At 38.5% G+C, this 22,277-nt stretch overlaps 2 protein-coding genes across 4 annotated transcripts; both read right to left on the bottom strand.

Moving 5' to 3' along the window:
- Positions 1 to 5,004: 5,004 nt before the first annotated feature.
- Positions 5,005 to 9,007, bottom strand: LOC116417230. 2 transcript variants are annotated; one of them, XM_031929286.2, is made up of 2 exons: positions 5,437 to 9,007; positions 5,005 to 5,352 (listed from the first exon to the last, which is right to left on the bottom strand). In XM_031929286.2, exons 1-2 carry the CDS (start codon positions 5,688 to 5,690, stop codon positions 5,103 to 5,105), a joined length of 504 nt encoding a protein of 167 aa, XP_031785146.1. In that variant the 5' UTR covers positions 5,691 to 9,007; the 3' UTR covers positions 5,005 to 5,102. Both variants share the same exon structure in this region; 1 of them encodes a protein (XP_031785146.1).
- A 1,988-nt stretch (positions 9,008 to 10,995) lies between these two features.
- LOC107981020 (vitellogenin-1-like) lies at positions 10,996 to 14,214 on the bottom strand. 2 transcript variants are annotated; one of them, XM_016984872.3, is made up of 4 exons: positions 12,335 to 14,209; positions 11,835 to 12,194; positions 11,672 to 11,751; positions 10,996 to 11,579 (listed from the first exon to the last, which is right to left on the bottom strand). In XM_016984872.3, exons 1-3 carry the CDS (start codon positions 12,492 to 12,494, stop codon positions 11,678 to 11,680), a joined length of 594 nt encoding a protein of 197 aa, XP_016840361.1. In that variant the 5' UTR covers positions 12,495 to 14,209; the 3' UTR covers positions 10,996 to 11,579; positions 11,672 to 11,677. The 2 variants fall into 2 exon arrangements, with proteins under 2 accessions (XP_016840361.1, XP_031785040.1); XM_031929180.1 differs by having other exon boundaries at positions 11,277 to 11,576; positions 12,335 to 14,214.
- Positions 14,215 to 22,277: the final 8,063 nt, after the last annotated feature.

Raw genomic sequence — 22,277 nt, 5'->3', positions numbered from 1 at the left:
ATCAACAATTTGAATGTGTAGATGATCTATGCACTTGACACTGACCGGTAGATATATGACGTGTGACGGAACTTCTATGATTTTATATCCCGGAGGCACTCTGGAAAAGAACTCATGGATTGTATGAACTTTCTTATTATTGATATAAGCACCTCCAGTAATATTGCACTCAACTCTGAGTGCATTGATTCTCAATATTTTCACTGGTAAATCAGAGCTGTATTGAATGTTTTCTTCGAGAGTGCGAGGAGCAAAGCCAAGGAGACGGCCTATGGAATCGTGAGGTGTGAGATCTATCGGATGACTGCAGAGAATTTCACTTCTAAGAGTATTGTTGTTAGCTTTCAACGCGAATTCGATTCCTTTGGATTTCAAATTTGCTTGTAAAAATTGATTAATAGCATCAATCTCATAACTGACAGTAGGAATATTAATAATAATATCTCCGTTTAAATGCAGTTTATTATTTGAATAGTCAACATTGGGAATAGAGTTAAATGATAAAAGTTCAAAAGACAACATTTTCATGCTTCGGTAGTTCAATCGAAGGAAAATATTGCGCTTCTAAGACAGATGAGTTTCCTGAGAGACTCAGAGTGAAGCTATCTTCCATGACTGATCGGAAAATAATGATTCTATTCGTCAGTAAGCACCTCTTTTATAGTCTCCCAGCTACGAAAAAGAGACAAAGATGGCCACATATAAATGAGTCAAAATTTTGATATCTTTTATAGTTGTATTTCACTTCTTTCACGTTAAAATACAACATGAGATCTTTAGGAGGTTTAAGAGCGTCAAAACTATCAAAATAAATCACTTGAGGACCACGTTTGCGATAGCAAACCCAGTGAGTGCCTCTATTTTGAAAGTCGTCCAAGTTTACAACTGCTGTTTCATTATGCTATGGACCATCGGGTGGTAGATTATTTCTCATGAAAACACCTCTGAAATCTGAGATTTTCATCATATGAGCATATTTTTTTAGATCGTAGTCAGTCAGTGCACGATTTGGCAAAGTTAAATCGAAGTTTTTTTTTTCTACTGATTTGATGACCACGACCGATATGAGGTTTCATAAATAATCCCATTTCAGTTTTATAGGGCTTAAGATGAAGACCTTTGCCTAAAGCAATAGCTTCCATGGTCCTATTATGCCTCTTACTTTCTTCATGATTTTTCTGCGCAGCTTTAGCATCATTAACTGCTTTAGCTATTCCAGCAGCGCCTCCTGCTAGAGCACCAGTTGCACTTAGTCCTGCGAACAATGGAATGAGAAAAGGAAGAACTCCACCAATTTTTGATGGAAGCGGCAGAACACGTGGAATGATAACTTTTTTCTTTCCACCTACACTTTTAACAGCTTGACGTGCACCCTTCAAGGCTGATTGAATAACCTTGCGAGAACTTTTACTTGTTGACATTGATTTTTTAGCCGCAGTCACTAACTTATTAAATTTCAGTGCCAGTCCAGTTTTTCCTTTTAATTTCATAGCATTGCTAACAGCAAAAGCAAAAGCTTTTTCGCCAAGACTAGCATCCTTAGCTCTGACACGTTGCATAGCTTCCTCAGCAAGCATCTTGTCAGCAGCTTTAGGATCTCCGTTTTTATCGGAGTAAGTTATGTTGTGTTTTTTACAAGCCTGATCAAGCGGATTAATACCAGGATCTCCTCTTTTCATTCGCTTTTTCAATTTAGTTCCGGGGCTGCAGTATTGATATCCAGGAAGATGCATTTCAACAGGTAAGTTATTGATAACTTTATCAAGCAATCCGTAGCCTTTCGGCTGTTTCTGAGATGTGTGTATGATCATCTCTCTTCGAGTGTTGATTCACAATTGACGTTCATGGTATAAAACGAGCGTTTATATTTCGAGAGCTCAATGTTATATTTGACTCTGTTGAGTGAACATGGATTTTACCGAAGAGAACGTCAAACTCCCTGTCACGAATTTTGATTTTGGAAAAGAGAAGAGAAAGAAGCGTCATGGGGAATTACTACCAGATAGTATACGAGCAGTATTCTGTGGTCCATCAAACTGTGGAAAAACAAATAGTTTATTGGCTTTAATTACACACCCCAATGGTCTTAGGTTTGAGAAATTGTATGTATACTCTAAATCCTTGAATCAGCCAAAGTATCAATTTCTCAAAAATGTCTTGGATCCGATTGAAGGAGTATCAAATCTTCCGTTCAGTGAGCATGAATCAGTAGTATCTCCAGATGATGCCTTTCCAAATTCAATAGTGATTTTTGATGATGTGGCATGTGAGAAGCAGGATAACGTCAGAGCATTCTTCTGTATGGGGAGACATAAGAGTGTAGATAGCTTCTATCTATGTCAATCTTATGCTCATATAGGAAAACATCTCATTAGAGATAATGTCAATTTGTTAGTAATTTATTGACAAGATGATGTAAATCTTAAACATATCTATGAAGATCATGTGAATACCGATTTAACTTTCAACGAATTTCGGAATCTTTGTTCTGAATGTTGGAAGAATGATAGATATGGATTCATCGTTATTGACAAAGATAGACCGATGAATGAGGGTAGATACAGAAAAGAATTTGACTGTTTTGCAATAAAAAGGAATTATGAGTCTCAAACTTACAGTTCAGTTGTAAACATCGCCACGTCAGCATGTCAGACTTCACGAAAGAGAAGAATGTTCTTAGTGAGCTCTTGCGGGCTCGTGAGGCTATTAAAAAAAAAACACTTTATTAAAACAAGAGAAAGATGATTTTGAAAAAGTCATCGGTGATACTCTAAAACCAGTCATCACACCACTTGAGAAACTTGTTGAGATGAAAAGTGAAAGCCCACTACAGCAACCATCCAATCACATTTTGGATCAAAACAACAGTAAAAAAATGAAAAAACGAATGAGAATCGATCGATCGAGTTTGCTCAACGATCAAAATAAGAACAATAAATCAAGTATATTGGATTATACTGTTTATGATGATGATGATGATGATGATGACACAATAACCAATTCTACAATTAGATCCGCGAGTGGAAAAAATGAATCAGCTGAAGACTTTGTATCATTGCTAGATAAAAGCCGTAGAACGATTGATAATATATACGGAGTGCGAAAGGTTGATGAAGTGTATATGATTGGTGATTCAGAAATTGAATTTGATGATAAATATGTCAACGTCAGAAATGAAAGTTATCCTAAAACGAGTGGACTGATGGAATTGCTATTTAAAAAATATCCGGATGATCTTCTTCTGAGCTCATCAGCTCGTGCAAATTATCGCAAGATTCTGGAAGCAACAAATGCTCATCGGAAAAAATTCAGGAAAGATGAATCTACACGAATGTCGAAAAGTAATAAATATAAGAATATTTTAGCACCAATGTTCCGCAGCACTCCACGTAAAAAGAACAGCAGCAGCGGAGGAGAACTCATACCTAAATATAAAATAGCTAAGAAAAATTCTTCCATTGATCTCGTCTACTGGGATGATCCAAACGAGCTTACTGAGAGACTTCGATTATTGATTGCCGAACGATCAGCTGGAAATAATAATCACGTCAATGAAATCCAGTCGATTATTGAGGAATTACGTGAAGCTGTGCATATATATATTGATACGCAACTTTCTTTGCATCCTACCATGAGTCTCGATGTGTTTGGAAGAAAACTTGAGGGCTCGCAAGTAAGTCGTGGTTCTCCAGGCATTGGTTTCAATTTTACACCGGACGGTGATTTTGATTTAGAAAACAAGCGACTTTGCAACCTAGGACCGCCCAATCATCCAAACGATGCAATCACATTGCATTCACTGAAAGTTATTCTACAAACTGAAATAAATTATATAGCTGCTAAAATTGCTGGAATTGGTGAAGTTATAGAAGAATATAAGCAGCAAGTTGAAAAACATCAATTGGAAGTGAATGCAAAATTGCGTTATCTTTATAGTACGACTCTTCGCAATTACTCTGGTGTTGATTATATCATTGAAGAAGTGAATAAACAATTAAAAGTTCGTATAGACGAATTTCCAGATGGATTTTCATCTACTGTAAAGGAAGATGGAACGTCATAGAGTAGCTGAAGAGCTGCACAAGCCAGCACGTCGGCGATACAAGAGAAGAAAATATGACATACGTGGAATAGACGAGACTTGGCAAGCGGATCTTGTAGAAATGATACCATATTCTAAAGAAAACAAAGGTTTTCATTACTTACTCACTGTCATAGATATATTTTCAAAGTATGCATGGGCCGTGCCAGTCAAGTCAAAGAGTGGTAATGATGTTACTACAGCTATAAAGTTAATACTAAAAGAAGGACGAGTACCGAAGAATCTACAAACTGACCAAGGAAAAGAATTTTACAATTCAATTTTTCAAAAACTTATGAAGAAGCACAATATACACTTATACTCTTCACATAGTAATCTTCATGCAAGTATATGCGAACGATTCAATAGAAATTTAAAAAATGCAATGTGGACAGAATTCAGCAAACAAGGAAGCTATAAATGGTTGGATATTCTACCTAACTTGCTCAAAGCATACAATTCGAGAAAACATCGGACAACAGGAATCGAGCCTGAAAATGTTACACTGGCAAATGAGCGAGAAGTCAAGAGACGTTTTCTAAATGAAAAGTCGCCAGTGAAAAAACCGAAATTTAAAGTAGGAGATAAAGTACGAATAAGTAGGATAAAAAATGTTTTTGAAAAAGGTTACACGCCAAACTGGTCAACGGAAATTTTCACAATAACGCGAGTTGTAAAAACAGATCCAGTAAATTACCATCTCAAAGATTATTATGATAAACCCGTCTCTGGCGGCTTTTATGAAACGGAAATTCATAAAACTATGTATCCGGAAATTTATTTAGTAGAAAAAGTTTTAAAGAAAAGTGGTAAACGCGTATATGTTAAATGGTTAGGATTTAGTGACAAGCATAATGTTGGATAGATAAAAATGAGATTGTATGAATTATTCAAGATTCAAATAAATAAGAAAGCAATTGTTATTATATTTAATAATGTATTTATTCATGTAAATTGCACACAAGTTTGAACAAATAAATAAATAGTATTTAACAATTATCAGTCTTTGTATTTCATTATTTTAGCATGTGGTGAACTTAAAAGAAGTTCCACCCTGATATGTTATAAATAAACTAAGTTTATTTGCTGTATTACAGAGATTATTGAAAAGTTCTTGATCTTTCAACATTGCCACGATCTTCGTGCCGAATCTCGTCTTTACTTCCTTGAGCGCAGTCACCATGTATGCATGATCTTTTTCTAAGTCCATGGCTTTCTTCTTGGGCAAGAACTCCCGCTCAGCAATTTTGTTAAGTGCAGATAGATCCATTCTGAAAAGTAAAAATATAAGAATTTGTGTTAGAGAAAATACTTTCTTTGAGAAGAAAAATAGTGAGAATCAGCTATGAACTTACTTGGAAATGTTAAGTGAGTCTTGGTTTCTTCTCCAAAGGCAGGTAATTTTCAAGCTCGACTGCTCGAATGTGCTCTTCACCGTGCTGTGTCGGTTGATATAGCCCATTCCCCACCATGATGTCTGCCCCTTCCATCGCCTCTTGTAGAATATCCCTTCTATCGGAAGATGCCGCCTCCATCGATGGATTCCATTCGTGCATATACTCCTCACAAACATCGTATTCGATAATGATTTGTTCGCCTGTATCGCCATAAAGTGTCATTCCCACTCGTGCTGCACTGTTTTCACTGGTCACTTCGTTCCCCCTCTCCATTGCTCTCTCGCTTTCTTCTTCAGTATTGGTCGCTTCATACTCTTTCTCCACTTCCATCTCCCCCACTCTTTCTTCTCTTGTATCAGCCATTTTTTCATCCCCCTCCATTTGAATTACAGCCAGCGCCATTTGTTCCTCAATAATTCGGTAATGACTCCAAGGCAAAGTGTCTGTGCTATGAGGTAATAAGTATCTTTTATCATCATGCGGACTTAGTGCTATTTTATTCTGTTTTTCAGTATGCACTACATGCAATTTAGAGCGAATGTTGCACTGCTCACGTTTAACAATAATTTGTTCTTCAAGACATTTTCGATAATCTTCGAACGTGATTGTTGTCTTCACAACACTCGATTTTATGCCTTTGGCTTTCTTCACAGTCTCAGATACATCTATCAAAATACATTTTGCTACGTAAACCAATAAATTCCGTCATAATCTTGCCACAGCATTCATCTTTCATTAATCCAGGCACTTTTTTATTGACACGCGGGATTCCAAATTGATTGTTCTCTTTGTAATCAGAAGTATCAAATTTGTGCAAGTCTTCTTTCATTATTTTATACATATCCACGTCAACAACTTCATATATTAGACTATCTGTGTCGGTGTAAAGGAGTTTACATTTGTCCCCAAGTCGACGCTTCATATATGAATAATGAAAATCGTATAACAATGTTTTAGACAAATCGAGAATGCTGAGACCAACGTATATTGGGATTTTTAATTGTAATACTCGTTCTCTTTAGCTGTATAGCAATCAAATTTTCATCAAAGATAGCACAACTATGAAAATTTGGTTGAGCTATACGTGCTTCTGCTCCATATCGACCAGTGAATTTATTCACTAATCGCACATCAACGCGAGATCGTTCTCGCTCGATGCACTTACAATATACTACATTAATTAATAACTTGTAGAAAAGCTTCTCAAACTCATGCTTGGCCTGCTTTCTCTTCTCTGTATTAAATTCAACATATGGTTTGAGCCAAGGCTTCTGCTCAAAACTCAGAATCCTATGCACTTTTTTTAGTCGAAGTCCATTATCTAATACCTGTTTTAATGCAAGATAATGAATGACATACCTTTTCTTATCGTTCAAAGTAGTCAACAGTTTCTTTTGCTTTGAGCCAGGGGGTGTACGATGCTCTGCACAAAAAGGCAAATCTTGATGATCATCATGTATTTCTTCAGGATACTCTAAATCTACTTCAGCAAAGTAGTCTGTATCAGAGTCTGGTGATGCATTGAAAAAATTTGAATTCGTTTCATATTTAATCCATTTGAATTTTCCCACTGGTAAATACTGCACCATGGCCCATCCATAAAGATTATTAATATCAAAATATAAGAGTGTCTTCGTTTTCTGATTCTTATTGTATGATGGTCCCATGTACGGATTGTTCGCCTTAGCATACCGATTGCAACATTGACTTATTCCTCCTCGAATGCCTGCTTCAACAAACATCAGCATATCTATATCTGTAAGAAGCTCCAATTCCACTTTTGTCATTTTTAGAGCTGCTGAAAATGTGAGACCTGGAGTCTACGCTTTCAGAGATGTCTCTCGAAAACTTTCGAAGACGTCAGCTAATAATAAAACATCTGTTTTCAAGTACAAATCTGAATATTCACCCAAAGTTTTTATAGTAAACATATTCCATACTGTAACAGCATGGTGATAGTCTTCGTCAATAATATGAGAATCTGTTAGTTTTTGTAAAACTCATTCTTCTCTGGCAGTATTGTAGTAATCAACTTGTCCAATCCATCTACGAAATCATATGGAAATATACCTTTTCGTCTCAGAAGATTGATTTGCTCATCTGTAAATTCATCAGTTTTGAACTCATTTACTGCTATCGGCACGGTTTCCAAATATGATGCAAGCTTTTCCAACGATGATGGTAAAAAACGCCATGAATCTATAAATCTAAAACTGATGTCACAGTCATCTATATACTTCGTAAATGAAATATATTTTTCTTTGTTGTGAAGTATCAGAGATACTCGTCCACTCATTATTGTAGAAGTAGCAATCCCTTTCAAAATGAAGTGTGTGTCATAATTGAGGTTATGAAAGATAACCGGCACAAACCTCGAATCCTTGTAATTTAAATTGCATGAATTGTGAGCTGCACCTCTAAAACTAAATAGAAAAAAATGTCTTACATGATGTACACCATTAAAGTCAAATATTTGTATACATTAAAAACTAACGTACCGCCCTGTTAGATGACAATGGTCTACTGTGAGTTCTTCACTTTTGATAGGCTTTCAGCATATACGGCAAACAGTTGACCTCCGAAAAGATAATTCTTCTAGATCTGTAAGTCTTATTGGTTTTGGATTTTTGTAGAGTAGATCAATCTTTTCACTAATTCCTTTCAGTTCTCGAACAAACCATTTTGCCGGTGTCTCTTCATCTTCATTTTTTTGTCTGTATGATTTATAAACACATAAACTGTCATCGAAGCTGCACTTTATATAATAGCCTATGCTATATGCTTCATGAAGCTGAAAAGCATTTTCATTTTCAGTAGGCTTTAACAAACATTCAAAATCTGCATAAATAACAAAAGGAACTTTTTTACTTTTATATTATAATCTTCAAATTTAAGAATGTTATTCTTAAAGTCGGGCAAATTAATTCGACATTTATTTAAATTTTTGCAATCATTTTCGTGCATTTCCAGCCTTTCTTCACAGTAAAAAATTTGTAAACACCTTTCCCAGTGGTATGATTTTACATGTGATTTGCTTAATTGAGAGCTTAAAAGTCGAGACAGATACTTAATCCAAACGTAGTGGTATTTAGGCAAGCTTCCGCCAACATCATGATTATTTTCTTCATTTTCATTTATGTAAAAATCTTGAATGAGGAGTAGATTAACATGTTTTTCTTTCTTTTCTTTTGTAATATGGCATGGCGATACTTCAAACTTTGCATTATACTTTTTTAACATGTATACATTTACTGGAATATCATTTAATTTTTCGAATTTTGGAACATCTTTAAGTTTGACTGGAAATTCTATATCACCAAAGTTTAGCTCGTTCTCATACAAATGATATTGATTAACTCTATTGGGATTAGTTTCACTAGGATGCAATGCTGAAAGTATAGCATACTTGAAACACCGATTATCATTATTACGAATATTAACACATGCCTTTTTCTTTTCTATAAACTTTGGAAGTGGAATGAAGGAACTCCCCTTGATTGGAGAATATTTTTTCATATTGATACACAAACTGATAATACTCGTCAAGGTCCAGCCAGAATCTTTCTCCTGAAATTTTCAAGCTGGGTGAGAATAGGTTCTTTGATAAGATCCTTAAACCATTCTTCCAAATTCGTTGACATGAATGCTGTAACACTTTCACTTGTAAAGTATTTAATGTCAGTCGTTTCCTCACCATTTTTCTGCATAGAAAATTCTGCGATAAAGTCAGAATTTATTTTTACAGCGTTATATTCCTTCAAGCAATCTGCTACTTTAACCTTGAAGAGCTTTTGCGCATCGTTAAAAAAACTTAGAATGTCTACATGCTTTATGTTTACAACTACACTTGTTCTAATTCGATTTTGAAAAGCCGATTCTACATCTCGCCACTCAACTCTAGCTTCAGTTTCTTCCGATTGTAGACCGCTTCCTTGCTGAAGATGTTGTTCGAGTTGAACTTGCACACATGAAAGATGTGTCATACAAGTTTGATATTTCTGCTTTTCTCCTCTTGCAAGGTTAGATTTCTCAATTTTTTCATTCAATTCCCGTATTGTGGAAGTGCACATTTCTAGCCAATAATAAATATCCTGATTGCTCATTTCGTGTATATTCCATAAAGTATCACGCACTAAATTGACATGACGTTCGCAAAATTGAATTGAAGCCATATTTACTTCTTACTTAAACTAAACACTCACAAACTAGAAATGCACAGACTCGTATACAAAAAGGACTGCTCCTCAAAGTAAAATTTTCCCTTTATATAGACAAGACCATGGAAGAAGAGGGGGCAAATTTAGTGACTGGGAAGGGATAGATTTTCTACGTTTGGTCCAATGAAAAGCATCATCTTCCAAATAGAAAAGCGGAGGAGCAAGATATGTCGAGGGGAAGGGATGAATTTTCTTGGGAAGGGAATGAATTTTCTTGGGAAAGGAATGAATTTTCTTGGAAAGGGATGAATTTCCTTTTTTTTTTTTTGGTCCAATGAGAAGTCGTCTTTTAAGTCCATCCAATCAGGTCTGTGCTTTTTTTTAGCATCCAATTGAAAAGTGTATAAGGCGGAGTTTCTTCTTATATATCCAAGGTGAGAGAATTGATGTGTGCATTTTCAATACATACTTCTTACTGAACTGACTCTTCAAGATGACTATAGAGTGTGTATACGAAACGATGTTTAAAAATAACATACTACAATGTCCAGAAGAAAACGTTTATATTTGCGACATTCAAGATTTTCAAAGAATAGCTGTGGATACTTTTATATTTAAGGAAATCAGCTTTCTCAACTTGAAAAAAACTGCTTTACCGACTGCTTACCTCTTCAAGTCGCCAATGCCGTGGGAAGAACTAACCAAAGAAGAAAAATGTATGATGCACTGACTAGAAAGAAGTTACCATGGAATCGAATGGAATTCTGGTGATATGCCATACCATCGACTTAAGCGTGTTTTAGAAATCTGCACGCAAGGTGTACAAAAGCTATATGTTAAGGGAGAACAGAAAGCACAGTGGTTAAATAATTATTTGTCAAATATGTAAGTATTTATATTCACATACTTTCTCATACTATTTTTTATACTTAAATTTATCTTCTTTTTCAGTATAATTTCAAATGTGGAAGATCTCGGATGTCCACCACTCGAGAACATCAAAAGTAATGAACATTACTTTTGCTTCCACCATCATCTTTCTAACAGAAGAAAACCTACATGCGCCGTCTATAACGCCCTTTCAATAAGAGAATGGCTACTAAATTTTTTCGCTGGAAAATTTGGTCAAGACGAAATCGATAATTTTATAAAATGTACTTGTACTAAAAAATTTTATTGAATAAAAAAGATTTTTAAAAAATATGTGAAAAATTCTTAAGATTACATGAGAAAGGCGTTCAAATAAATCTAGTCATATTTTATTTACACACAATTTCTTGTTTATTTATTAACATTAAATAGTAACAAATTATTTATTTAATAAAAAATATATGAAAATTCTTAAGATTATATCGCCGGTCGGTACGAAAAAGTAGTACAACTCAGATTTCCAACGAAGACTAGCACAACTTGAATTTTTTGCCTTTTTACTACAAAAATGACTATACTAAAAAAAATAAGAGCAAAAATTGAAGTTGTGCTAGTCTTCGTCGGAAAACTGAGTTGTGATAGTTTCCGTAGGGACCGATGATATGGGAAAGGCGTTCCAATAAATCTACTCACCTTTGTTTTTATTTTCACTTAATTTTGTTAATTTATTTATTTATTATCATTGAATAGTAAAAAATTACATTTTGTACATTTATTTATTATCATTAAATAGTAAAAAATTACATTACATTTTTACATTAAATTACAAAAATTAATCACTTTTTACATTTTATTTTTTTTTTACAATTTTCACACGATCTATCAATACCTCATCGTCTATAATCCTTGGTAGATTACGATGATTAGGCGGCTGCTGTTGATTAGGCGGCTGCTGCTGTTGTTGTTGCTGTTGTTGTTGCGGTTGTTGTTGCGGTTGTTGTTGCGGTTGTTGTTGAGTGCTGCTTCTCCTCTTTAATTGCAACTTGCCGCGTCTTGGCTCAGATCTCGCAGCTTCTGAAAATTAAAGCAAAAAGATATAAATTAAGAAATTGAAAGAAATTTATTAAAATAAACTTAATTTAAGATTTAAAAATCATTTTTCTTACCAGAGTTCATTCTTGATGTTCCTCGTTTAGGAGACATCTCGCCAGTTGCCTTTTTTTCTGGGCATTCCCTCCATTGTCTTCTGTAAAAAAAGAATTAATATTATTATTTTTGCAATAAATCAATGTTATTTTATTACTTTAAGAAAAAATTATTGATTTTTACCATTCAACTTTCTCTTGGGAATCGCCCCAAGATCATGGATACTCCTGCATGACATGCAGCTCGATGACGTTCCGCTCGAACTGCTCGAACTGCTGGAGCTGCTCGAGCTTGATCTAGAGCGGTTCCGACGGGGCTGGGAAGCCGTCGAGGATCGCTGCGAGGATCGATGGGGCTCCTCAGCTACCGCCGGGGGTCGACGGGGCTGCTCCGCCGCCACTAGGGATCGACGGGGCTGCTCTACCGCCGCCGGGGATCGTCGGGGCTGCTGAGCTACCATCGGCGATCTACGTGATTCCTCGTCCGTTGAAGATCTCCTTCCGTCATACAATTGCCGCAAAGCATCATTTGGCAGTGGTGGCACTGTTATATAAGGAATAGAAATAAATTAGAAAACAGCATAGCGAGTTAGAAAACAGGATAGCGAGTTTAAAAAACATGATGCAAAAAAAGGACTACTTAAGTCAATTCTGTGCTATTAAAAACATTCAAAAATTACTCACGTCTTTCTACCACCTCCATTGCCCAGGAGACGAAGTCGAGCATGGACAGGAGCGTTGATGCGTTGGTGACCAGCCATCTTATGCGCTCCTGGGCGGCTTGCAGATCCCTTCGGCTTCGGCTTCGAGAAGATTGCATGGAACTCGGCTTCTTAGAAGACATTTTTAGCTTTTTCAGTTTGTATGAAAATCGGTGACTGACTATGGTCTCGATGACTGAACTGACGGTTTACGGCTCGCACTAGGCTATTTGTAGCCAAAATTGGAACCTCCCTCGTTCTACAACTCTCCTGGAAAGATCTTCCTCTTTCCACCACTTTCCAAAAAAAAGTCCTCTGATTGGCGAAATTTGTTCCTCCCTAATTTTCAAAATCACAATGGATCGTATACTTTTCCATTCCATTGGTCACTTCAGCACTGCGAGTATACACACACTTGTCCGAAAAACGTGAGGCTTGGTGATGGGGAAAATTTATTGCATGCATATAACTCTCTCAGCAGTATTTTCGCTGGAAAATCCCTTCTTTTATCTTTTTGTACCTGCTGCGAGAAATTTTCGGCTTGTGTACGCTTTACAAAAAATTTTAGTGCGCTTGACCCTCTTAGTGGTATATTTCTGAAAGACCTTTCTTTTATGAAAGACCCATCTTTTTGTACCTGCAGCGAGAAAAGGTAGACTCATAATCAAACCTTCGGCTAGTGTACACTTTTCAAATACAAATTTTATGTAGTGTTTTCGCTGAAAGTCTACCCTCTCTGAGGTTCTTTTGCTGGCAACAGGAAGGCTTGTGTGTACACTTTTCTAAAACGTGTGAGGCTCGCTACTACAACAAAATTTATTGCGCGCATTCATCCCTCACCGCAAAAGTTTTCCCTTCTCTTACGTGTGAGAAAGTCTACTCTCTCTCTCTCTCTCTCTCTTTCTCTCTCTCTCTCTCTCTCTCTCTCTCTCTCTCTCTGTGAGGTCCTTTTGAAAGGAACAGTGAAGGTTGGCTTAAATTTAGTAGCCAATAGCTTTTATTTGTGGGCGGTGTCACGTCTACGGGGCCTGATTTGACAGGGAAGGGATAGAGAGAAATGCTAAAATATATTAGAGGGAGGAAAATCCTACTCTTACCCCCACATCGGAAAAACTAAAGACGCTATAGGCGTTGCAAACATATTTGGAGAGAGGGAGAACCATCCCTCTCTTTCTTCGGGTACGAAAACATGAGGAGAGGGCGGTGGGGGGTGTTTTCGTATGCGGCAGAGAGGGAGAGTCCTTCCCACTCTTCCATCGGGTACCAAAACACTTTGAGAGGAGAGGGGGTGTTTTAGTATGCCTATGTTTTGGTATGCCTATAGCCTATCTAATGTAATTGGAAATTAAAAGTAAGTGGGAGTGTTAAAAAATGATGTACTTCGAATTTCCGGCCGCACATTTATTGTTTTCTCTTTTATTGCGCGCCGAGGGTTTGGATCCTACGGAGGGCTATAAACCTATCTCCCCGCCGCCGATGCGGTGGCGGACCCGACGACGACGCTGTTAAAGTCCGAAGGGCCTGGGGTAGGGATAATCCTTACCACATTTCGGAATATCTGACAGCTTCTGCGACATGCGCTGGATAGTCAGTCGAACGACAGCCCTTGCAAGAGTAACTGCGCTTACTTGGTTGTCGTCTCTAGTTTCCCTAATTATATTCACTTGAGTTATAATTAATAAATATTCTATCCTTGTTTTTCTGCCAAACCAAATTGCATTTATTTTGCTTAAAGCTTAAGCATATAAATTCAATAGTTACAATATGATACTCCAATGGAGACAAACTTAAAATTAGGTGAAGCTAGCGAAATAGATGAAACAATTAAGTATAGAAATCTGATTGGCGAATTATTATATATAAGCTTAGGCACAAGAATATATCGTACAGCGGATCAAACTAAAATTATGCAATGCGAGTCTTAAAATATTTGTACAAGACTAAAGACTTAAAACTAACATATTGTGATAAAGTAAAAAGCGAAATACTAGATTGTATAGTAGATTCCGATTTCGCAGGTGACAATATAGATAGAAAATCCACAACCGGATACGTAATTAGATTATTTGGAAATATAATCTTTTGGAAAACCCACAGACAAGGTGCGGTAACAAAATGTTCGACATTTGCAGAGTACATTGCTCTATCCGAAGCCGTCTCTGAAATATTGTTTATAAGAAACTTGTTAACTGAATTTTTGATATAGATTTATATGATCCTACAACTATATACGAAGATAATTCTGGAGCAATCGCGATCGCTAAATTCGGAAATTTTACTCCAAATTCAAAGCACATCGAAGTGCAATATCATTATATAAACGAAAGTTACGAAATGGGCGAAATCGATATTGTAAAAGTTGACTCAAAATATAATCTAGCAGACATCTTCACAAAGAGTCTGGATAAAACAAAGTTCCTAAACAATAGAAAAGGTTTAAGACTAATCTAAAGCTTTTATACAAAATCCCAAGTTCAAAATAATAATCTCCAAGTTCAACTGTAAAATCCAAGTTCAAAATAATAATCGCGAAGTTCAGTTGTAAAAGTCAAGTTCACTTGAAATGCTCTTAATTCAATTAATCTAAAATGCGATGACGAATTGTATGAGAAATCAGAACTCATGTAACACAAATGTATCGAATTATAATGTAAAAATATCATGACTCTAAAATTCAGGAGTCGTGTTGTAATATGTGAATTTATACAGTCGTAATACATAAAAAAGGTACTCGTCGCCCCATCTACTGGTTGACGAGGATTTCGTGCAACGAGACAAGTTCGAGCAAACGCGAGCATAGTGCGCATACCTCGCGTAAATACTCTAAGCGCATACTGTATACTAAGCTCCGTGAAGTCAGACTGTTGCCTGTTAGACTCCGCCGTTAGACTATTGCCGACTCGTGGCTTATCCCACTTACTTTCAACAATATATTTACAATTATTATTATCCTTACAGTGTCTTTATTTATCCACCACTCCAACAGTTAAGAGAATAAAAAATAAGTGTTTTTCCAAAATTCAGAATCTAAAAATATATATGCGTGTCAAATTTTATTAATATTGACGGAGTAGTTCCAGAAATATTACGGTATACATATCATCACACACACATCCGCACACACATACACCACGCGGGGATGCCGATATCCCGTATGTGGCGCGTCCCCTGGGTGGTGGATTGGGGAAAGCTCATCGGCGCGTCAAGGTCTCCTCAACCGGCTGAAGGGTAGAGCAGAAATAAAATATGCTCCGTGGACCAAACAGGCTAGGGGAAGAAACCCCGAAAATAAATCAAACATGGATAGTGAATTAATAACATTACTGCCCCAAGCGGGTCAAGAAACAGTGCCCAGTCGCGCTGTCGATTCCGATCGGGTGAAAGACCCGCTGGCCCCATGGATTTGGGGGAGGGGGGAGGGGGCAAACTCACCTATAAGCCGCAGAGGTTTATCATCTGAACACTGAAAAGCACTCCAGGAAGAAGAAACCATTGAAGTAAGAGATCTGAACATGCTTACCTCAGAAGAGGAGGTACTAGAAGCACTACAGAAGGAAATTGGCGAGAAGACCATCATAGAAGTCTCTACGATAAGCTCTCTGCAAAAGACGTATGGTGACACGCAGATTGCAGTGATACGGGTACCAGCTCAGATAGCGGCGAAGACCACTAAGCTACAGAAGATCAGAATAGGATGGGTCAACTGTAGGATCCGGGTGGTTAACCACAAAAACAAACTGCTTAGGTGTTATAAATGTCTAGGTTTAGAACATATCGGTATAAAGTGCACAGTAACTGAAGACAGCAGTAAGCTTTGCTTTAAATGTGGAAAAGATGGGCACAAAGCAAAGAAGTGTAAGAACCAACCCAACTGTGTACTCTGGAGGCACAGAGGGAAAGAGTGAACACGCAGCTGGTAGCTATGCATGCCCAGTTTACAGTAGAAGCCACTGACAGACGAAGAAAATGAAAATAGTGCAGTTGAATATGAATTACTGCGCGACTGCACAGGACCTACTGAGCCAGTATGTCCGTGAGACAGGAATCGACATAGCCACCGTCTGCGAAAAATACAGAGACCTGGACAAACCATCGTGGGATATGGACAGTACTGGTAAAGCGGCGATATGGGCATGCGGAGACGCCACTTTCCAGGAAAAAAAGACGCAATGAAGAATTCGTACGTGTTAAAGTCGCAGACGTACACATTTACAGCTGCTATGCTTCACCCAACAAGTCAATAGAACAATTCAGACAACTGTTGGACCGAATAGTACAGGATGCTGTAGGAAGAAAACCGGTACTGATAGCAGGCGATTTTAACGCCTGGGCAGTAGAGTGGGACAGCCAAAGGACGAACGACAGAGGACAAGCGCTATTGGAAGCATTAGCCTTCCTTGACTTGGTCTTAGTTAACCAGGGATATTCTTACACATTTCAAAGAGAAGACGTAGGGTCCATCATAGATCTCACGTTTGTCAGCAGCTACCTGATTGGCTCAGTTAGATCGTGGGTGGTGAGCGATCATTACACAAAAAGTGACCACCAAGCGATAATAATGGAGATAAGAATATCAAAACAGAGATCCAACGGGAGGGTCACGACAAAAAGAGTCGGCTGGAAAACGAAGGATTATGATAAGGAGACATTCCTGCTGGCTCTAGGGAAATATTACCTGAGCCCGCGACGCAACAATGCCGAAAAGAACTCCCAACAATAGACGACCGCCAGTATACTAGTGGGATAAAGAAATCGACGCGGCCCGCAAAGAGTGTCATCGAACCAGAAGACGGGAACAGCGGGCTAGAAAGAAATACTACAAGACTGGTCGTGGTAAAGAAATAGTAGACGCCCTAAATAAAGAAATGAATAATGTTAAACGGATACTCAAGAAGAAAATCCGAGAGAATAAACGCCGGTGCCTGAAAGAGTTACAGGACGAGGTTGAGCTGGACCCCTGGGGGCGACCGTACGAAGTGGTAATGAAGAAGATAAAGGGAGGGTATATCCCCCCTTCTAAAAGCCCGGAATTGCTGGATCGTATTGTGATCATACTGTTTCCCTTTCAACTGGAAGTAACAGCTATTTCTGAAGCGGAGGCAAATGACGAAACCATTCCAGCAATCACCACAGAGGAATTACTGGCTACATGCAAAAGAATTGGGGACAACAAGGCTCCAGGCCTGGATGGCATACTCAATATTGTATTGAAACAAGCTATACAGGCACGCCCCGATGTCTTTGTGGACTTGTACAACTCATGACTTGAAGAAGGGACGTTTCCTAAGAACTGGAAAAAGCAACGCCTGGTGCTACTACTACCAAAAGAAGACAAGCTACCTGGAGAAGCTTCCTCATACAGACCACTCTGCATGCTGGACACCCCGGGTAATATATTAGAGCGCATAATCGGGGTTAGAATGGACCAAGTCATTGAAAAACCAGGCGGACTTACGAAATATCAATACGTGTTCGGGTTATGTAAGAGCGGGAGGGTGAATTTTGAATTTCGCGCCGTAGCGCGGCGAGCGCTGCAGCGAGAGCGGTCGAGTGCATGCGCGCGCTGATGTGGGCCTCTCCCGTTTGCGCGGGCTCTGGCGCGCGGGAGCACGTGCAGTTCAGTTCTGACAGCTCCTCTCGAGTAATCAGTTGACATTTTGCGCCTTTGTACTTGCAATTGCAAAAGCCTCTTTGTAAATTGCGTGCGAATAGAGTCGTCATCATCGTCCTTTTTAGGACGATCGACACTCTTTATTGTATCACCGTGCGTTGCGTGGTGTGTGTGCATTTTGCGTGCGGTGTGCGGATTGTGTGAATTCTTCGAGTGTTGGGATTTCGGCCACGTGTGTGCTTCCTCGCCGTGTCGATCTCCACCCGGCGATTGCTACCTACGCGGCAGGGCTGAAAAGGCCTGCCCGTGGTCCAGGATTGGTTCCCTCGAGATGTCGAGGCGTCCTGCGACCGAGGAAGGTGCATCCCACCAAAGTGCGGCCAGGGCTTTACGTCGCGCCGTCCACGTTTCGTTCTGCGAATAAAGTAGGAGAGCTCTCCAACGTGCGAAAGGTACCTCGCGCCGATAGAACTAGCTACTTGCGTTTCTTTCTCTGTTGTTGTCTATAGTAGAGTCTCTCTTTTTTTGTATAAGCGTACATTGTAATTGCGTTTCTCTCTTTTTGTTTAGTCTATCCTAGAGTCACTTTTCCTTGTATAATTTCCTTATTTCTAAAATAAAGCTATAGGCTTGTCCCGGCTTTTCTCTCTACTCCGTGAGAGTTTTTACGCCGCGGCAAGTTTTTTCTCCCGCGAAATTCATTGTGTTTTGCATTGATTTATTCACCCAAACTTCCCTCACTCATTCCACCATTTTAATATATATATATATATATATATATATATATATATATATATATATATATATATATATATATATATATATATATATATATATATATAATTTGAACTCATTAGCTTTTGTTCAATACGGTTTCAGGAAAAAACGCTCCACTTTTGATGCCATGAGCTTAGTAGTTGACACCGCTAGAAATGCAACAGAAGGAAAAAGATGGAAAAGAGGATCCAAGAAGTACTGTGCTATTATTACACTGGATGTTACAAATGCGTTCAACTCAGCCAGCTGGGGCGAGATACAGGAGGCACTACGGAAAAAAGAAGTACCCGCATATATAAGAAGGATTATGTCTGACAACCTGAAAGACATAACCCTTTTGTATGACACAGAGAGCGGCACGAAAACCTATTAAGTAACCGGAGGGGTCCCACAAGGGTCAGTGCTCGGCCCTCTATTGTGGAACATCATGTACAATGGCGTATTTAGGCTAGAGCTACTCGAAGGTGCAACAGTTGTAGGGTTTGCAGATGACATTGCAGTAGTGGTAGTAGCAAAGCAAAAGGAAGAGGTGACAGAAATCGCTAACGAGGCAGTAAGTATAATCCACGATTGGCTAAAGCAGACTGTACTTGAGCTTGCTAGCCATAAAACGGAGGCTATACTTATATCCAGTAGAAAGAAAATAGAGACAATAACGCTGCCAGTGGACGGACACGAAACAAACTCTCAGCCGACCATTAAATACCTGGGAATCACCATAGACGCCAGACCAACGTTTAGGCAGCATCTTGAGAGGGCGAGCCAAAAGTCGGTGCTGCACTATCGCGACTAATGCCAAATATAGGTGGGCCAACGGAAGGCCGAAGGTTACTCCTAGCCAGTGTAACTACATCAATTATGTTATACGGTGCCCCAATATGGGCGGACGCTATGTTGGTGATGATTGGTTGATGCCAGTGATAAGTTGCGGGAGAGAATTCTATGTGCGTTTTAATCTAGACAAGGTCGAAAAGAAACCAAAGATCGTATGCGCCTGGTGCTCATGTAGAACTCTATGACTTGGCGAATTATAAGATAGGTGTCTGACAGAGAAAAGGCCGGAGATCGACGGAAAAAACATGAATTCACGCAGCAGTTTAAACGTGAGCAGACCATCACGATAACGATGCACCTAGTGCACAGAAGGACTATTCAACAAAGACGCCGTGAGTGAATAATCATGATCGATAGGTGCCATGGGCCGGCCGGACTTGTAAGCCAGGTAACGAATTAATTTATGTTGAACAGATTCAAGAAGGTTGTTACAGTGCATATGCCCTCACAACGGCTCGGCATAAGCACCAATATGAGCGGACACTATGTTGGTGAAGTCCTATGCACGAAAGCTGTCAACAGTTCATAGGAGAAGTGCATTGCGGGTCGCTTCTGCCTACCGAACAGTATCAGAAGATGCAGTGTGCGTTATATAAGTATGCCGGCTATTGACCTTCTAGCAACAGAACGAAAGAATATACAAAGAAAATCGGCGTGGTGACAATACTCAAAAGGAGGCTGCTGGCGGTATTGCTGACATGGGTAAGTGAATTACTAACTTACGCAGTTTTTGAGCGGACATGAGTGCTTTCGAGCCTACCTACACCGTTTCAAGAGAGAGGATAATCCAAATTGCCCAGTATGTTTGGAAGCAAACGAAGATGCAGAACATGTCTTCTGTAACTGTTCGCGATACGAAATGGAACGAGAGGAACTCGAGCGTTACCTTAGGGCTAGGGTGACCTATGAGTCAATGATGACAGCTATGCTAGCGTCGAAAGATGGCTGGTGCGCAGTAAACAACTACGTAAGGATTATTATCAAGAAGGATAGAAATGATGAAGAGAATAGAAGCGAAGGACATGGCGAAACAGCTAAGTAAAACTGTTGCTAGACGAAGGCCACTAGGTAATAGATACAAAACGCTCCTCGGACTGATGCAAAGGAACGTAGGTCACAGAGTTAAGCTCTCACTCCCCTGCCCGATGCAGAGGAACGAAGGTGTCGGGGTTGAGTTTGCCCAGAGGATGGCCGGTCAATGCTCCTCGAAGTAGACGACCGGACGATGCGTCAGGAAGCAGACGGCTGGACGATGCAGAAGGAAGAAGACGGCAGGACGATGCAGAATGAAGAAGACGAGTTTAATCCTGAACCCCCAGTTGAAGTATTGTTCAACGATAGTACCTATGGGGATCCAGTGTCGAAGGGCCACTTGTGCTTACTCTGCCTACGCCACATAAAAAAAAAACACACACATCTATATGGACATTTTATAAAAACACTTGATTTGAACCTCTAACACACCAAAAAGTATTTTCTAGAAGTTTTGACGAAACTCAAAGTTTTACTATTACAAAGCTTCCTCTAGGATGAAGCAAAATTGTATTACATTGCCTTTGTACCTCAAACAAATCCAGTGTCCGTTTGTACTTAAACCAGAAAAAAATATTTGAGTATATTCTTTATGTGTATCAATCGGTTGAATATTAGACAACCTCTGAAAATTAAGTGCAGATTGCGAATCAAAAATCGAGTAAAATTTTGAAATGTTGAATTCAACTATATGGCTATCATTCAATTGACTTTTAGAGTTAGAATAATTTCCAATTCCTTTTAAAATAAGTTCATCTACAGTATCATAAATGTATCATAAATTGTCGTACAATAGCAAATAATCAATTTTTCATTTTCATTTCTATCAGGTATTTCTGCACCAATTAATTCCCTGGTAGAATCGGTAACCAATTTAATGGCCAGTTCTTGGAATGGAATCCAAGAACTAGGCAGTTTCCTTTGCCATTTCTTAGGCAGAATGTAACGCTTTTTCTCTAACTTAATGGGCAGTTCTTGGATTAAATCTGCTTACCTTGTTCTTAAGTACAAACTGCCCATTATAGTTGGTCGAGTAACACAGCTGGGTTACACGTGTTTATCACAGTTAGAGGTTAGAATTGAAAAATGGTATCTAGCAGGCTTGAATTCAAGTTTTTAGTTTAAAGGAAAGTATAGAATAATTTTTTGCATTAGAAAAAATTCTGTCTGACCGAAGACTTTAACCCACACAGTGCGCCTTAACCGACTGAGCCACGCAGACGTTGTTCCACACAAGCCCTACGAGCTTCGCCATATGTTTGAATTATTAAAATTATTCAGCTTACGCCTAAATATTAATAATTTTGTATTTTACATCCGAAAAATTAATTGATTATTGATATTTTCATGAAATATAATTCTCAGCTATAAAAAATGCCTAAGATATCTCTACTTTTAGGAAATTTAAAATGTTCAGTTTTTTCACATTTTACTTAACCAGCTTTTGCCTTCACGGTCATTTTAAATGGGTGATTTTCTACCAGGGTTGCTTTAAGTGATTTGCAGCATAAGTTTTTCTACCTCTTTTTTGAACAAACGCCACATCGAATGTGACAAATTGACGTATAAAACTCTAAAATTTTAATACATAACAAAATCACGTCAATGTTACTGTATTTATCACTGGCGTCAACTCGCCAGTGATAAATAACTTTAAGCATGGATGACTTTT

Source organism: Nasonia vitripennis, chromosome 4 (genome assembly GCF_009193385.2).
Source record: "Nasonia vitripennis strain AsymCx chromosome 4, Nvit_psr_1.1, whole genome shotgun sequence".
Taxonomy (NCBI): Eukaryota; Metazoa; Arthropoda; class Insecta; order Hymenoptera; family Pteromalidae; genus Nasonia; species Nasonia vitripennis.
This window is presented reverse-complemented; position numbering and strand designations above follow the sequence as displayed.

Bases quoted from the DNA above. Each gene is read 5' to 3' on its own strand.
- LOC116417230 (XM_031929286.2), bottom strand. From the start codon at position 5,690: ATGGCGATACAGGCGAACAAATCATTATCGAATACGATGTTTGTGAGG. The intron at 5,353-5,436 runs GTAAGTTCATAG...TTTACTTTTCAG, and splicing joins GACTCACTTAACATTTCCAA to AATGGATCTATCTGCACTTA.
- LOC107981020 (XM_031929180.1), bottom strand. From the start codon at position 12,494: ATGTCTTCTAAGAAGCCGAGTTCCATGCAATCTTCTCGAAGCCGAAGC. The intron at 12,195-12,334 runs GTGAGTAATTTT...CTTATATAACAG, and splicing joins AATGGAGGTGGTAGAAAGAC to TGCCACCACTGCCAAATGAT. The intron at 11,752-11,834 runs GTAAAAATCAAT...CTTTTTTTACAG, and splicing joins TCCCAAGAGAAAGTTGAATG to AAGACAATGGAGGGAATGCC.